At 44.7% G+C, this 18428-nt stretch overlaps 1 protein-coding gene across 3 annotated transcripts in view; it reads right to left on the reverse strand.

Moving 5' to 3' along the window:
* Positions 1 to 18428, reverse strand: part of LOC119161152 (Gar1 ribonucleoprotein) — an 81022-nt gene that overhangs the window by 14568 nt on the left and 48026 nt on the right. Inside the window, exons 1-5 of one of the 3 annotated variants that reach the window (XM_037413502.2) lie at positions 18105 to 18253; positions 15884 to 16122; positions 15317 to 15465; positions 14181 to 14240; positions 9522 to 9615 (exon numbers count right to left, since the gene is read on the reverse strand). In XM_037413502.2, coding sequence (XP_037269399.2) covers positions 9522 to 9615; positions 14181 to 14240; positions 15317 to 15465; positions 15884 to 16118 — 538 coding nt within the window. In that variant the 5' untranslated portion in view covers positions 16119 to 16122; positions 18105 to 18253. Of the gene's footprint in view, positions 1 to 9521; positions 9616 to 14180; positions 14241 to 15316; positions 15466 to 15883; positions 16123 to 17999; positions 18254 to 18428 lie in introns of those variants that run through there. The other 2 variants (XM_037413503.2, XM_075879848.1) reach the window with 2 other exon arrangements.

The raw sequence follows: 18428 nt of genomic DNA on the forward strand, positions 1-18428 counted from the left end.
AATAAAGAGAGGGGAGGATGCGGCGGGAGGGCGACCTTGAAAACCAAAACACACGGGAAGGAGGCAGGTCTGGTAGGTGTTCTGTGGGCAGGTTGGGTAGCTTGCTTGAAAGGTGCGCGAAACTAGCACATAGAAAAACTTGGAAAGAGTGCATCGCCGCCTGAATCGGTGCACGTGGCAGTGTTCGAAGAATCGGCGGCCATGGTCAAAAAATCGTTTTGTTGTGCCGGCGGGTTTGCGTGGCCTCACGAACTTCGATATTTCGCGATTCGTTCCGCACAAATGAACGGCCGTTTTCACGCTTCCGCACGCGTGCAGAAGGCATGCCGAGTCGAATGCGAAGTGATCGAGAACAAGTCCTAAACGCGAAACGAGTCCCAAATTATCAGAGTCGGTGGGGTAGCGTACACACGTGCACTAGATGCAGACTATCGAATACAGTTGGTGGCCAACGATGTTGGCAAATGGACTGGTCACTCCAGGCCGGCGACGCCAACGACAGTACCAGCGATCCAAAACAGGGTAGATGGCTGACCAGTCTTCGAAAGATCGGTGGCAGTGTGTAAACACGGGCCTCATCTGGTGATGCGGGGTGCTCGGAGTAGCGGGGGGACAAAGGACAGAGGGGTGCGTAACAAAAGCGGTCGGCAAGAGCAGCAACTAGAGGGGCGCGGAGGCAGAATCGGCGTTTAACAATAAGAATGAGGGTATGGTCGAAATCGGTTTCCAGGGAAGTCTGCACACCAGTGACTCCGTTCGCTGTAACCGATCAGCGGCGCTCGAAGACGTTCGTTGTAAGTGCGAGTTTGTGCCATTGAACCAATGTATATTTTCACGGTCACGCGGATATTGTTCGTTTTAAGCGAAAGTTCGTTTTAAGTGGGGTCGTTATATGTGGGCTCGACTGTAAAAAATTGATATTATATATACCTATAGCGCAAAAAATAAGGAGGCGTGGGGGGGGAGGCGGCTGAGCTATAGGACGAAGACTGGTACAAACATGCTTGCTGCAGCATGAAAGCAGGCTATAATGGTATTCAGCGGAGCTGGGTGGTTCATAGCTGACGTAGTTTGAGCCGCAGAACTTGAAAAAAGACAGACAAGGACGTGACGAAAGCCGAGTGTCTGTGGTATATAGAGTAGCATGAGGCACTATAAGCAGTCAAACAGAACGCATTTCGGCCGCATCCTGTAGGGTCCACTGCTGGGGGAGAAGTGATTTTAAGTGAAAAGAAAAGTGAGCTCCGTAACTGTCTCTCAGGGGGAGGACACCTCAACAGTAGCTCACGAGGGATGGGGGTAGAGAAAGAATTAAAAGGATAGGATTAAAAAGTAAAGAGAAAGAGAGAGAGGAAGGAGAGAGCGAGGGGCAGGGATGGAAGTAAGGAGAAGACAGGAAAGATGGACACGGTTGCAGGAGTCCGAGGTCGGGGCGCCACTGGCGAGAGCTCTTGTCGGTGTCAGGAGATAGCATAGGGCAAGTCCAGTAGGTCAGAGCTACACTGTCGTCAAAGATCGGCATCAGGAGATGGCATAGGGCCAGCCCAGTCGGCCAGAGCTACGCTGACGTCGGAGATCGCGAGGGCACAACTGGTCGGCACGAAATCCAGCGAACGAGTCGCGTCTACTGCTGGTGTTTTGCTTGGTGTTGTGAAAATGGCACTTTTTTTTTCCTTTCGTTTTTCTCGGCGATGCTTTTATCCGACTCGTTTGCACATGTCACTTATTTTCTTATTATAATTTATTTTTTGCATCTTTATCGAACCGTCGCTTTATGAGTGCCCGTTAGAGGACCCCACGGCATTCCGTACTTCTCGTTCGGAGCACATGTTTCTGCTTGGTTAGTTTGCTTGTTAGTTTGCCCACCCAGCACGTTCGAAGAGTTTAGACCCCATGAAAAGAGCCGCTGTGCATCCGGTTGACAGTAAAAACGACGCACGAACGCCTTGCGGCATTTGAGACGAAAAACCGCTGAAAGAGTGCGAGATTGAAACCATACAATCGTACTTTTTCTTCTGCAAAGCAGAAGAAATTTGGACCAAGGCGTAGTAGCTTTGGTATACCGCTGAACCACTGATATCCAGTGCACTCCGCAAGCAAAACTGCTAGTCAGCGGCGGGTATCGCGCACAAGCGGTGCACGTTCGTCAAGAGTGCGTCGTCGGTGCGTGTGCGAGTAGAGCCTTGCCGAGTTCCACATGAGTCATGGCAAATCGTAAGAATAGAGCATCACGGAAGGGGAAGAGAGCCACTATCCTGACTTGCCGAGCACGAGCAGCAGCTGTGTTTTCACTGCACTCAAGGTAAGACCATTTCGATTACTGTGGTTTCTCTTTAGAATAAAAGCAAACAGTCGATGTATGTAACTAGAGCTGCACAAAAAAATTAGGGAAGCCTATTCACTACATGGAGTGAGTTTTCTGCCTCAGACTCAGTTCGGGTCCCATAAATAGAGGAAGGAAGCAGAAGGCAAAATGCCACGTTGTGAGCGATATTTTTTCTGTGATTAGCTTTACCTTGCCAGTTACACTGTTCTACTTCCATTTCATGTTGTAATGCTAGTTATTATGACTACATATGTATAGAGATGAAGTCAACAGAACGTTTGTTTAGCGGCTTCAGGTGAATGAAACTGTTCATAGCTAGCGCATACTCCGCGTTTTCGGTGTACAAAACACCGGACACGCAGTAGCTCGCAGACGATGCACACCATTGACAAAATTGTGCTGCGGAACACATGGTCTTTATAGAAAGCCTCTCTCCTTAGGACCGCTCCACGCACAGCCGTAACGCACGTGCCGGGACCCCTACCACACGCAAGCGGGGAATAAGCCAATTGGCGACGCTGCGGAGGGTGAAAGAGCGTTAGAAGCACAGCTGGCCTGTGCACAACAGGAGCGTGTTGCATTGCGCATGTATAAGCAAGAGATGGAAACTGCTGTGCAACCTTGCGGGCTCTTCGTTGACACAGCGCACGGATTCTTGGCAGCTTCGCCAGAGGGATTAAATGGGAGTGACATGACAGTGGAAGTGATGTGTCCGTTCACCGCAAAGGATATGGAGCCATATGAGGCAGCTAAAAAGTATAATCAAAGGAGCCAAAAATACGAGGCACCAAAGCTAAGCCACTCCCATAACTATTACTACCTAGTGCAAGGCCAGCTCCATATTACTAAAAAGAGTTTCTGTCACTTCATCGTCTGCACGTCAAAGGCATCCACATAGAGCGTATCGAAAGAGAGGATAACTCTTGAAAATTTTGAATGCTTCCACTTCTGATCAGATTTTACAAAGACTGTCTATTACCTGAAATTGTAGATCCCCGTACCACCCGCAGCATGCCTATGCGCAGACCACCATGGAATGAGAAAGCAATTGAGTCACACCAGCAGTTCAAACAAGCTTCGATGAGCAGCGAAGCAAATCAAAGTGGCGACTCCAACATTTGCCATGACCTCTAGTGCTGGCGCATGCCCTCTAAAAAAAAATTCACTGATGATCACAATACTGCCTTCTTGTTGGAGAAACGCAAACTGCGTATGAAGTTCTGGCTATCCTCAGTTTTAGCAACAGCAACTGCCGGCGCTCAAGTGCATTGCAGGTGTTGTGAACCAAGAGAAACGCCAGCCCCGCATCGGCACCGAAAGAGAAACCAGGATGCATGACAAAGGAAGAAAGCGAGGCCAGTGATATGGACAGACCCCGCGTTTACTCTATGGGTTACGCGACCGCGCAACGCTCTAAAGGTACTAAATTAGGAAAAACGCCTTGATATAAACTGCAAATGCAGGCTGTCTCAAAATAGCAAAGACTCTTACTCAAACAACCCACGAGGTAGAGATTTACTTTCTTCCGTCGGGTGTGTCATATTGTGCTTTTCTTCAATGCCCAGGACACATGAACAAAAAGGATCTTTTGTAAAGGTTTGTGTGTGATAGGGCAATGAAAAATAATAATATTATAACGTATACCTTCATCCTCTGCAGCTATCACAAGCTCAGATTTGAAAGTGGTAATTACATCGTGCAAGCTAGTGCTCTGCCAACTAGACGGGGTCAAATTCAATTTTTTTTCTGAGGTCTATTGTTTACTGAAACTATCTACCTGGTTCTGTTCATGAAATAAATAGAGATTTTCTGGAGTCATTCACGACATCAATGTCTTTTCTCTCATTATCTACTCGTTGTGCTTAGGAGGTGATGATATTTGTACTGTTGGAAATCTTTCTTGTAATACTACTACTGTTATTTTTCCCTATTGTACTTATGTTCCACACTCCTGCAATAGACCTGCATTGGGGTGAAGTATTGAAAAATAAATAAATAAACAGACAGACAGACAGAGACAGACAGACAGATACATAGATAGATAATGTACTTTACAAGGCGTTTGAGTGATTTCATGTTTCTCTGGATGTATGCCTTGTACCTCTCAGATTGTTTTTTTATGAGTGCGTGTTTGTGTGGGATGTTTCGATATTTTCGTGGCTGTAACCAAGTGCTGCCGACATTCCTTTTGTGCAAAAGAAATTGCAGGAACAACGTATAATGGCCCTTTCTTGCTTACTGCATGACAGCCCTTCTTTGCGCAGCATACATACTGCATTCACTAAACTTATTGCTTGAAAATATGTTAGTCCACAGAGTTATTTCAATTGACCAATCATACATTCAAAAGCTTTAGCCAGTGAGACAAGTCATTTTCTTCAACTAATTCAAACTATTTTGTATTGTAGACTTAGAGTGGGAATGGCAAGATCTTTGCATTGCCCATGTTTCGACCTTGGCATGCGCTTCAAGAACTCGATGTGAAGACGACCTAGGTGTAATACTGACAGTGTGCGCTTAGAAATATGCATGAGAGATGCAGAGTACTCTAAGTCTCACCCCCATCCCAGTCCCGGAAGGTTGACGTGAATTCAACCCGGCTGTTATCGCGAACATTTTGTACAGCTTGAGGTAACTGCCTAGAAAGTATGAGCTTGCAACCAATTACTGACAATTTCGGTGAAACGATCACTCTTCATGTTATAGTCATGGCCTTTATTTTAAAAAATGCTATTGAGGCAGCGGCGAATAGAGAAGTTTCTCTGACAAGGGGAATAACAAACCAGGGCCATTGGCCACACATATGTGAGCCTCGTCAGAAGCATAGCCAGAATGTTTTTTCGGGGGGGGGGGGGGGGGGGATCAATTATACTTTTTGCATGTTTTTACGTGCCTTCGTATATGTGGGTGTATATATACATATGCAAAACTAAAAAAATTCGAGAGGGGGATTGAACCCCCTCACCCCCCCTGGCTACGCCCCTGAGCCTCGTTCATATGTCGCACAAGAATGAACCAAAACATGAATTCATATACTAACCTGCTGAAATTTCAATTCCGATGAAAAAATGATGGTACATATAGCAGAGAAAACTGTGCTGTTTATGCTGTTGGCACGTGTTGAGCACCGTAGGTCACAGCGGCCGCATTTCGTAGTACGTATTTTGCCAAACTAACCGTCTTTCGGACATACAGAAGCTTAGGTTACATGGTGAAGAAAGTACACGCATACAAATATAATTTCTTCTAAAATGAGACAGTGTGTGGTATAATGAGGGGGGATAAGAAGGACACTAAAATTCAATGCAAATTTGCACAAAGGCGCTTCCTTCTCTTCCACTTTTTTTTTTTCATCTCTTAATTGTTTTACCGATATCTCGAGCTACAGCTGCGCGATAAGAACGGGCGCAAGTAAGAAATATTACATTTGATACGGACCCATTTCTTGCTCTGTTGTGAACTTCAACGGTTGTTACTGACTGTTGTTACTAACTGGAGTGGGGTAGGGAGAGACGGTTTAGGAGGACATAGCACTTTTTGTTATGTGATTTATTTTACATTTCTGGTGTTACGTATGAAGGAAATAAAGTAGCCCTACACCACTCGTGTTACAAATGGCTCGGAACGAACACGTAACATAACGAACCCAATGTGAAAAACTTACGTATACCTTGCAAAATGGTTTCATAAATACACGTTTTGACCATACACTTTCTTCCATGTGTTAGAGGGAAAAAAAGGTGCTCGTGACAGCGGACGAAATTGAACATGTCAGCTTGTGTCCCCAATCAGCATGGATTTCTGGTCGTGGTGAACCAGACCATGTGGGGCCGCGCAACGTAATAAGTGGCCAGCTGGGCTTCTAACACACATGCGGCCTGCTTGCTAATATCCTTTGCAACATTAGCTGCTTCATACCCGGCTGCTTGGAGCGGACAGCACCACGAGAAGAGAACTTTTCTAAGCATTTGGTAATAATTTACAAAGTGCGAATAAAAGACCTGCTTTCACCATAATTATTGGTCCATGATTATTTGCATCATAGCTACTGCATAATTATAACGTTCTATTTATGAAATATTGCTCTCGATCCTTTCTCGAGATGAATAAAAGTTTTAGTGCAGATATCGCTTGTGTCAGGTTGCGTAATGAGATATTGAGTGCTAGGAGTAGGTAGCTTTTTACTTGAGAAAGTATAGAAATGGAAAACAGGAAAAGGAGAATTTTTATGAGGGCTGCTGTTTATGAGCGCAAGCAGATGACAACTGAATAGTGGCCATCAGTAAATGAGGTAGGACAAAACAACAGCAACAGAAGGGGATTATTTGCGTGCGCACACAGAAGGATGTAATGTCTCATGGTTCGCTTTTGATGTGACCTCCGTGAGAGAGTGTCACCCAACCTCGCATTCCAACGCTGTATGTAATGGAGAGCTTGCTCGTGTAGGCTGCCAAACTCAGGCGAGCGGTTTGCAGCGCAATTGCTCCTCCCGTGAAAACTACCACACCACAGGGGACAGGCACCAGTGAGCGATGGTCTTCAGATAAGGAGACAGATAGAGGGGTCGTTGAAGGGGCGAAAAGAAAGAAAGACTCTGCTGAAGGCATCGTTTTTCCGTGCCGCGACGCCACGCTTCGTGCCCCCCCCCCCCCCTCATCCAGTGTGGCACGCCAGCACAGATGTAGTAGTTTCACTTGGTTTCACCCCCGAAACATTGTCCCTATAGTCCTGACTTGGTGGCGCCCTCTGGTGTCTTCAGCGAAACTACTCGCAGGATAGCGACAGTGGAACCGCTACCTTAAATAGATATATTCTGTATTTCAAATTATCGATATATCGAACTATTTTGCGATCCCCTTCGAGTTCGATATATCCGGGATTGACTGTACAGTCGCGTACAACTTTAAGTCCACAGCATTTTCTCCTCAAAGGCAGATGCACACATGCCTGCACCGATAAGCGCTCACTCCAAGCTGACATCAAGCGCCGATGATTTGGCCTTCGGAGAGCATTGCTGAGTGCAAGAGCACGACTATTTCTTCAAACGCAGACACCATCGCTTGCTGCCCTTCGGTCGTCTAGGAGAGACCTCTCCAAACTTCAGAAGTTGTATCCGACTATAGATGTTGCCTTTTCCCAAGCTACATGTTTGTTTCTTAATATTTTGGTTGCCTTAGAAACATCAGCAATGAGGCTCTATCGTAGTTATGGCTTCTGATACAACAGGAAGCTGATGGCGGAAGGCTGCGCACGCTGTCCAGCTTATAATCACCCGTTTATCAAAAGCACAATAAGTGGTCATTAATTTTACTTTCACTTAAATTTTATGTGTTAATACCAGAGCTAACACAAAAAAATCTGAAAAAAAAAATAAAAAAGGCGTCGCAATTCCATTTGGAAGATGTGAATGTTCTGATAACTAAGTAGTTTATTTTGCATTTTTCAACAACTGCTGTATTTTTTTACTATCAGAGTGCATGGGGCAGCGTATCGATAACTGTGATGTCACTTGTCCCATGGAGAATGCAGGGTGCACGTTTTGCAGTCTAGCTACTAGTTCCCTTTCTCCCCATACGCCCCCCTTTTCCACAAGGGCGCTAAGGCCTACCCCACCATTTAGGAGCTAAAAGCGTTGTTCGCTGCTGGTGCCATTAGCACTGGTTCTAGGAACCATAGTGGGAGCAGAGAGAGAGGGTGGAGAGTGCCAATTCAAGGTTCAGCCACTAAGCATGGCAGTTATAAAGGGATACTGAAAAAAATTTTTGCCGACAATATTGTCAGCCAGATTAACAGATTTATTCCTAAAATTTATGGATACAACCTTCATTCTAAGCAGAAAGTACAGGAAAATTTAATGCGTTGTTCACAGACTGTCCCGTCTAGCGAAGGCGCCGTGAACTGGAGGATGTGACGTTGTGTGGCGTCAAACTCGCCGGAAACTGGCAAGCCAACAATGCCAGCCATCGCCCACGTCTCTCGACTTGCTTATCTTCCACTTCGGTTCTCGAAACCAGTTTGAACAGTAACAGCTGCGAACAATGCTTCTGGCTGGTGCAAAGCGCCAGCGCTTTTGAGGAAGGGAAAGAGTGGAGTGAAAGGACAGCTGGAGAAAGGAAGAGGAGGACAAAAACACGTGCATTCTGCATGCGCCTGGGTGAGTTTGACGTCACTGCTTGCGCTCGCGAGGAGCCGCCGCACGCTCACAATCCATTGAAAATGCGAGAAATAAACTACGTTAATTGGAAGAGCGGAATCTTCCGAGTGGAATTTTGAAGCTTCATCAGTTTTTCTCCATTTTTGCTCAGTATCCCTTCAAATTTATTATTTTCTACTAATTTCTCCTCAAATAAAAGTTGTATCTATCAATTTCAGCACCAAATCTTTCAATCTGGCTGAAAATTTCAGTGGCAAAATTTTTTATCAGTATCCCTTTTATGCCTGCAGTAGAAAGGCATTTTTGTTCTACCACATGCTGGAGGTGCTAACTGCAAAATGAAATGGGCATGTACAAGTTGTCAGAACCCTGTTTGAAGAGCTCTCTGTTGTGTTTTTTTATTGTATTCATATTTTTATTGCATAACACACCTATATATGCCCACGGTGTAATGAAGCACATATTGCATATCACAAAATACAGAAAGAATGATCTTTAGCATCATAATTAGAGTCCTATTATCGACACCTCTTAATGCATCAGCATTATTTGGCTCAGTCCTGAGGGACAAGCGTGCAAGTGTTTCTGCCATCTGTGTACCACCACCAGCTTTTCGAAAACACAATGACTAGTCAACAATTTTATTTTTACATAAAGTTTATGCATGTTGCCACATGCCATACATAGATCGAACAATTATGCTCAGCAGAAAAATACCATAATAATCATGCTGGCACTTTAGTTTGAAGGAGCACAAAGAATAACCATGGCGGGTTCCAACATTACTGGACGGTGACACCGCTTGAATGCAAACCTTCACAAAGTGACTAAATCGTCTTGCACAACACATCACTGATGGTAAAGAGCATACTTAGTGAGAGAACAAACCAGCAAGCATGCATCTGTCTTGTCCAGGCCACATGCCACATTCTAGTGCAGTGAATACAACCCCAGCAGATTGCACACACGAACGCCCCGAACACAGAAAGTTGAAACCAAAGCTGCACAAGGATCAGCTTTGAAGGAACACAGTAATCTTACCTCTGCCCCCAGCTCCTCTTCCGCCACCACGATTCTGCTGGTTGCCAGGTAGATACCTCGCTAGTGGTGTCAGCTTTCGGGGGTCAATGTAGAACTGAAAAGTTTGGTGTGACAATAAAATAAGAGCGACACTAAAATAGCGATAATCGTAAAGAATGTAATTACACATGCAGAGAGCAGACTTGGTTGCATCATGAGCAGAGGTTCCATAATCTAAGCTGTCACCTCATTATTCGAACATATTCTGGATTCTTACACTGCACTTCTTATAAAAGCGGCTTGAACAAAAACATAATCCCAACAGAAAAAAAAGTTAGAATTACATTTTAATGCCCTCCATGTCCTGAAATAATAGTTTATCTTTCCTTCTGGTAACCCATCGAACATTTTTTTGCTTGTTAGCTCTTACCCAAATAAGTAAATATACACTACATACAAGTGGTAATACAATGAGTATTGTCATATTATGGTCAAACCCACTTATAACGACAACAGTTTTAACATGTCTATATCAGTTACAACAATGATAATATGATATATGGCAAAGATTGGCACAAGGGCCATTTGATGGTTAAAAAGTGCCAGTGCGTGATAATGAGCGTGGACAATGATAAGTTAAGTGGGGTCCCAAATTTGCTGGACATCAGGGAAGCTCAATAAATGTTAAAGGTAGAGCGTCGAAGAGCAGTAGGCGTTAAGCAGCCGAAATCCGGGGAAGCGGGAGCTTGAGTCTGGTGCTGCTACTGGAACGATTCGTCGTCGTTTTCGTTTTTACTACAGTACCAAAATCATGAGAGACATGAAGGATGAGAGACATAAAAACAATTAAGAGATGGTATGAGCACAAATGTAACGTCAACGCCCCCGCGTCCAAGAGCCGTGAGACAGGTGCGTTCTGTAATGAAGGCACCGCAGCAGCAACCCCTGTTCAGAGGTCGCGCCGTGAATTACCAGGGTAGATAACGTTACAACAATGAACATTCTTTAAAACCGCGAACAGTGAACCAAGCCAGAAAAGCAGATCTCCGCTGCTGAAAATCACTGGATGAAAAGGCATTTGCTCTTGGTGCAGTAATGATAACTGCTTTTTTCTGATAGGATCTAGTTCACTGCATTGTATTAAAATAAGAAGCACAGTCAGTAGTTCGCCACATTTCTCGCACATAGGTGGATCACCACTAGACAGAAGGTATGAGTGCGTACTGTGTATGTGTCCTTTCAAATGTTACTTCAGTACAGTGGAACCCCCATTATACGACCTTCAAGGGACCACGCGAAACTGTCGTATAATCCAGGCGTTGTATAACCAAAATATTAAGAATATAGCTATGACACTCAACCTTGCCCCGAAAAATTGGTATAGACCGCCTGAATAAGCCCACTACACGACCTTGTGCCTCTGCTTGAAAGGTAGATTAAATTAGTCTTGCCAGCAACAGCTAATCGCAGCGTAACTTAGTTGAAAGAGGTGCGAGCGAATCTCTATTCTCAAAATTAAAAAGAATTGAATCCAATGCGCCTCTTTCTACCAATAAATCAAGTAAAAAATTGCCTGCGCGTGAAAAAAAAACCGAAACCGTGTTGCCAATAACCTCTCGTCAGAAGAGTCAGTCATCTCTATGACATAATGGAGACCAACCACGAGTGTGCATAGAATGCCTTCATGCGCGACTGAGCTATGCACGTTGTAATTTGTGGCCGTGTGAAGTGCAACTAGTGATCTCTCGCTGTCAGTATGAATGTCGACGTCAAGTGAAAGTAATCTTTCACAGAGAAAACAGCTGCGTCGCACCTTTATGCGTCTGCAAGCCTGTGACTGCGAGTGTGACAAAGGCAGGAGATCAGCTGTATGTCGACCAGAAAATGTTTCCATGGTCAGAAAACGTGAAAATATCAGTATTTCAGCCAGCTGGAGCTACTTTGTGCGGATAGAGCTTGACTAGGTACCGACCCCAGATACGTGCAGACGCGATTGCGGTGTGTGTAGAAGCGCATGAACCATCCGGAGAATAAATTTTCCATTCTAAGAAGACATCTGTCTCGCTCTCTACTTTTCTAATTGTCAACCTAAGGGAACGCAAGTTTATATTTTGCACTCGTGAATATTTGGTCCACGCTCGATTCGAGTAAAGGCATTCTTTTTTCTTTTTCACGAAATCTGAATGTCCGTAAGATGCGGGGTCGGGGGTCGGCGTAAAACTGCGTGTATGACCAAGGTTAACACATTACCGTATGTACTCGCGTAATGAACGCACTCGCATGATAAACACACCCCCAACTTCAGTCATCAAAATTCGGATTTTTTTTCCCCCTGCGTAATAAACGCAACCCCTACATTCATCTGCTGCAGTCCCTACACCTGGTGCCTCCTCACCGGTTGGATCTCTTCCGTTTTCGATTACTTTGCCAATCCCCCTCAACTACCTCGGCTTGCTCCCTCCCCCACTTCGCCCATTGCTGTGTGCCCGCCGCGCCGTGTTGCTTTTCTTTCTATCTGTGATAAACGCATCCCCTACATTCATCCGCTGCAGTCCCGCTAACCCACACCTGGTGCCTCCACAACCATTTGCTCTCTTCTGTTTTTTTATTACTTTGCCAACCCCCCTCAACCATTTCGGCTCGCTCCTTCCCTCCCTTTGCCCGTTGCGGCGTGACTAATGCTTTTCTTTCTTTCTGTGGGCGGCACGTCCCCCGTTTTATCTGTGCGCCACAGCGGGGTTCCCGAGCACATAGAGTTTCTCAATATACACAAGAGGGAACTCTGGCGCTAGTGTCTATGGGAGCTGCAATGCACAGCGCTTCAGCGAGCATGGGAATGATGGGTAGTACACACATTTGTCTAAACTTCGTACTTCTGGCCTGCTCTTGGGTCCGTGTGTGTTCGTGTGGCTTGAAGCTGTTTTCTAACGAAACAAAAATCAGCAAATGTTCAGTGATTGCGCTTCACCACCCTATTTTTTCGAATTACCTTTTCAAATTGGGTCACAAAGTTCAAAAGGGTTGAATCTTTCTTTCAAAACAAAATTAAAACACAGCAATAAACAAAGCCGCAAGTACGATTCTCCACCCGCAAGTACAAAGACTAAGCAAATGTGTGTACTACCCATCATTCCCATGGTCGCAAAACGATCGCAGCGCCAGAGTGCCCTCAAGTTAATTTTGAGAAACTCTATGCCCGAGAAGTGCGAGTGTAGAGACATCGCAGCTGATAAGCACACAGCGAGTGAAGGTCAACAAACTGCCCGCACCACCCCCCCTTCTTCTTTAGCTTACTTTTCTTCAGTCTAACTGTCCCTTCATTCCTAAACGCATGCTTTTGGGCGTCCCTCGAGATCACAGGTACCGCTGTTGCGGTTAAATGATTGATTGCAAGAAAACATAGTCGCAAAGCTTTTTTATGGCGGTGTGCGGGCGGCCCGGGAACAGCTTGCAGAAGATAGCGCCATCAACCACCAAAGATGAGTAAAGTGCAACAAGGAAGCTGTTTCCAAACAGTGTAGATGTGTGTAAATTGTGAAAGGCTAAGCGACCCAACTTTTTTTTTGCATTACCACATTTTTTTCTTCTCCCGAAAAAGTTTTCATAAGATTTAGCCCCCGTAATAAACGCACCCCCCAACTTTGCTCCAATTTTTCGAGAAAAAAAGTGCGCTCATTACGCGAGTAAATACGGAATCCCATGGGGATTTTGCCAGGGCCTAACTGATTCTTCGTAAATGCAGGTCGTCGTGAAACCGGGAGACGTATAATTGAAGTTCCACTGTAACTTTGATACTGGTGGCCAATTACCATGGTACGGCTTGATAACATGTTTATTTTGAGTGTGCCTACCCCATGTGCTCACATGTGTGGACATTCGCTCCTCTGACTTACGGTAGAGAATGATAGTCCAAGCAGCCCTGCACAAGCGCACACGTTTTTCTTTATCTACACATACTCACAGCCACTGTCGCCTGGTGTGTCCACGTGAGGTCAAAAATGCTCGGGCATTGAGACCTCTAGCGATTAGTTAAGTTTTCGAGATATCAATTTACCTTGTTTGGTGCAATGTTGGTGCAGAATAGTAGACATGTAGCAGACAGGCAGGATTGGTACTTTAGCACAGTTTGGCGCAATTTGTACAGACATTGAATTGCTGTAAAGAACACTGGTGCCTTTTAGGAGTCCTTTCATACTGAGAAAGGTGCTTTATCTAAAATCCCTCTTCTTCCAGGCAATCCGACTTATAGTATCATGTCAGAGTGCTTTTCCCCAGACCTCTATGCAAGCAAACCACCCTACCAACTGCCAATTCAAACAGATAAATTAATGACTGCAATCTTGAGGTCACCATGTTTTCACTTTTCTCTACATATCATGCTTAGAACATACTGAGCACCATTGCAAGTGCCTAGAAGCCTTTTCTGCTAGACAGCCAAGATCTTAGCATACATAAAATACATCCGCAAGAGCGCTTGAGACAACCTGGTGAAAGATACACAGTGTATAACAGAGCCAATCGTCCCATAAAAGAAATCTTGCAAATGTGTGTCTAAATATATGAGTGACGAGAATTTACGACTGAAGAGTCACAGGCAATAAACACAGAAAGCAAACCCAAGAGTCAGCATTTTCAATACTAGAATGAGAACGAGCAAAGTAGAGACAATGGCTGGCTCACCTTCTGCCTTTTGCTGAATGAGCTGGCCTTTACGTCCTCCTGAAGCTTGACGGAGACGTACTATGATTTTTGCAGTCAGAGGTAACAAAATTAAAGTTTCACCGAAGGGAAGGGAGTTCATTGCGATAGATTGCGATAGTGTTAGAGAACTCTACAAAGTAATTCGTTTTATTAGCCTTATACCATTTTTACATGCATAATTTCCATACCCCCAAAATATCGGCCTGGTATTTGAAGCAAACAACTACTTTGGCATTTTTTAATAAGAGACAACCAGGATGCGCTACACTGCAGTTTGCAGTGCAAATGAAATAAAATGAATGATTTCCCAAAATTTCTAATGGCCAATTCAAGTCATTCTTTTCATATTGAAACAGTGGTGCCAGTTTCACTGCTATGGCAGTAGTTTCATCAAGCACAAGTAGAAACAACATACAAAAGCATCAAGAATGCACGTGTTATGGTGCATACTATTACTGTGTGCATGTGACCCTTTTGCTCATCACAAGCAGAGTTCAGCTATATGTATGCAGCATTTCTAACAGCTCACAGGCAAAACATTATAGGTCAATTCGTTTAACCTGCATTTCGTGAAATGGTTCACGGAGGCGCTGCACTTTGGCATTCGTTTCACGAGTTCATTGTGGCACCAGCGGCACCGCAGTATTCGTTTCGAAAAAGTGCAGCTGTCGTGCAAGGCTAGTTCACGAATTCCCTGCACCTGCTCATGAGTTAGTGCTGAGTTCGAGCAGCACAGAATGGTTGCAGCTGCAGCAGACAACACAACTGATGGCATTCGTGTCTGTTTCAGCCTGTGTTTTAGCGGCATGCAACATGTATGACGGTGAAGATTTTCCAGTAGACACATGCCAGGTAATGTAAGCGGCGGCATTTCATACGAATCACAGCCTCCCCAACCCTCGAGACAGCCGACGAGTAGCATAGCACTTGCACGACATCTGCACTCTCGTATTCGTTCCCGCGTCTCGTCACCGCACTTGCTGAAACATCACCTGCACGAAGACAACACCCAGACAGCACCACCGTGAACTAGTTCTGGAAGTGCAGGGTGAATCGAATGGACATTATATAATGCAGCATATTAGACACAATCTCCCTGGATTAGCAAAGGATACATAGTCTTTGATAGGACCGAAGATCTCGTCAACTTTGCCGATGGGCTGTTTGTTTTCCAAGTAAAGTGGAGCATTGAAAAAAGGCACCCGTTCTTCTGTCACTTTGGCCACCAAGTCATCCTGGCATGGATGGCTCAAGTAGGCAAACTCTACAAAAAAAAAAAGTATATGAAGATTACTTCTAACCTGTGGCAATGATATACACAAACTTGTTGCGTACACATAGAGACGAAGTGTTCTAACTCTATCTGAATGGTAGCCAGTCTTTAACAAGAGTAAGTGAAACACTAATGCTAAAACAAATGCAACCACAACTATCTGGACGTAAAAACACAAGGTACTGATGAGGCAAATCCACATGAGCACCTTCAGTGATGCTAGCAAAATAAACCGGTTGTGCGAATCAAATGACAATAAAGACCAGAACAGAAAAAAAAGAAGCAAGTATTAGTTTATAACACCAGCCCTACAACACATCTTGGACTTTTTAGTTGCTCACTCCACTTTTTAGTTTCTCATTCTATCTACTGAGGCATTAGTCGGAGACAAATAAAAACAGATACCTACCTACCACTTCGTCGGGAGGCGCCATGTCAAAGTCCCGTCGAAAACCTCCACCCCTGCCACCACGGCCTCCCCCACGACCGCCAAATCCGCCCCTATCGCCTCCCCGGCCTCCACCAAAGCCACCGCCGCGGCCACCTCGAAAGTTGCCGCCACCCCGAAAGCCACTGCCACCACCACTGCCACCGCGAAAGCCTCCACGGCCTCCGCGGAAGTTTCCGCCACCACCAAAACTCATAGCGCTGCAAAAGAAAGCACATCGTCACGTATGAAGAAAAAGAAAAAAGACTAAGTAACGAAGCCAATGTCATCCAGTTCGTCAGCTCTTCAGTGAAAATGATGAAGCTGTTGTCCCAAGGACCGATTAAGAAATCGCCACAGAGTAAGCTCTATGCAGCAGTATTGGTGCCCAATAAGTAATCAACCACATTCAGCAGTAACAACACTTGGTTGAACATGGTGGAACATGCAGGAGTGCCATCATATTCCACACATGTTAACCAGTAGACAAGCAATGAATCAACAATAAATATTAGAAAGGAACACAGAAAAGTGCTACAATAATCAGACAGCACTACAAAACTGGTCAGAAAAACACAGAAACTAGAAAGACCAGCTATAAACTGTCTTCCTATTTTCTTTGCCACATCTAAATCAGAATAACTATGCAAAATATGGGATAACCAGGAGCAAAAGTAGAAGTGCTGCATTTCCTCCAATCTGCCCAATTTCATGCACTCTTCTCAACTTGAACATATCGTAAAAAACAGCAAAAGTTACGATGCCTTTGTAAGCCATGCACAGTGTTCCAAACACACAATAGTGCTGAAACATACCCTTTCATTCAAACCTGTGTTGGTTGAATCACTGCCTGAAATGTTTGTCTCCCAGACGGTACACTACAGTGTAAGCTAGAACTCTATTCAATGTCACTAGAATAAATTTGAGATCACAAAAAATAAGCAATAAAACATTTTTGTAAGTGTTTATTATACTTCGCACGTTTCACTACCTTTTTTTTTAAGTACCTAATTACAATGTCACCCAAACCGACACAGAGTGTGCAGGTATTAAGAGTTTTTGAACTGCCTGCAATGGTACTCTCACATCAATGTAAAAAATGACGCCACATTACTCTACCACTATATTCTCACTCGGTTGTAAGATGACAAACCTTGCCTAAATGTATTTTAACACTTGTATGGAGAAATTACTGGGTATACTAGGCTGAACCATGATACAACTGCGTTACCTATGTGTGATTGCTTGCTCTGGCACCCGACTTAAACAATGCCAAACAGAACCCTGCATCGCTCGCCTCGCCGCGGTGGTCTAGTGGCTAAGGTACTCGGCTGCTGACCCGCAGGTCGCGGGATCGAATTCCGGCTGCGGCGGCTGCATTTTCGATGGAAGCGGAAATGATGTAGGTCCGCGTGAACAGTTTTTGGTGCACGTTAAAAAATCCCAGGTGGTCGAACTTTCCGGAGCCCTCCACCACGGGGTCTCTCATAATCATTTGGTGGTTTTGGTACGTTAAACCCCACATATCAATCAACCCTGCCTCGCTGCTATTCATGTTGCTCATGTGTTACACCAATTCCGAGACTTCCCTACCTGTTAACGAGTACGACTGGTCACTATTTTCGTACCTTGCTAGGGTTTGTTACAAACAGACAGCGATATTCTTCTCAGACAGCCACGAGGTAACATCATATTCAATGCACATTAATCCAAGAAGTCGCTGTTCTCGTTCGCGCAGGATGTTGATAGAATGAAGGCAATCAATGTCCCCGGACTTACGACACTTGCATACCGTCAGCGAGCCCCGATCTGCATACGTTAACATAAACACTAACCAATGCAAGTGTGAAGACACAGGAAAGGCGGCCCAGTCTTGTGTCTTCAATATTTTACTGAAGTAAGGATCTTTTAGAACGTTCAATGCATCGCAGGCAATAGCAAGAACTTTGATCTCAAAGCGCTGCCCTCCTCCAAGTTCAATTTGATCTTGCTTTGAATTGTCTGCCCACAGAATGATATAAAGAACTACAGCGTAAGGTCGAAAATTACAGGCTGAACAGAAGTTGACAGTGCCTCTACGAGAAAAGCCGGTATTTACCTACAACCGCTGTGCTAGACTCGAGCAGGGCTATTCGCGTTCTAGATGGCTATCAAAGTTTGAGGATGCACACCAGTCAACAATCGGATCACATCAAAGCAGTACCTTTATCGAACGTTAAGGCAGAGAACGTGCCGGGCGGTCACCACGTGCAAGAACAACCGGCGTTGGCCAAAACACATGCAGAAAGAAAAAAACAAAATGCAGAAGCGCCAGTTGCGCCACGCATGTTGCCAGACCTTTTATAGCTTTGTCTGCTCTTTCGTTTTAGAAGGCAATGTTTTTTAGTGCGCATGTAAAAAAAAAAATAACGTTTAGTTAACTTCAATGGTTATATGTTTGTCAGTATAACAGGACAGCTTATGGCTGCACATAGACATCAAAAGTCTGAACTTTCACAGCTGAGAGGTTTCACAGCCTGTGACTCAA

The sequence above is a fragment of the Rhipicephalus microplus genome, chromosome X, assembly GCF_043290135.1.
Source record: "Rhipicephalus microplus isolate Deutch F79 chromosome X, USDA_Rmic, whole genome shotgun sequence".
NCBI lineage: Eukaryota > Metazoa > Arthropoda > Arachnida > Ixodida > Ixodidae > Rhipicephalus > Rhipicephalus microplus.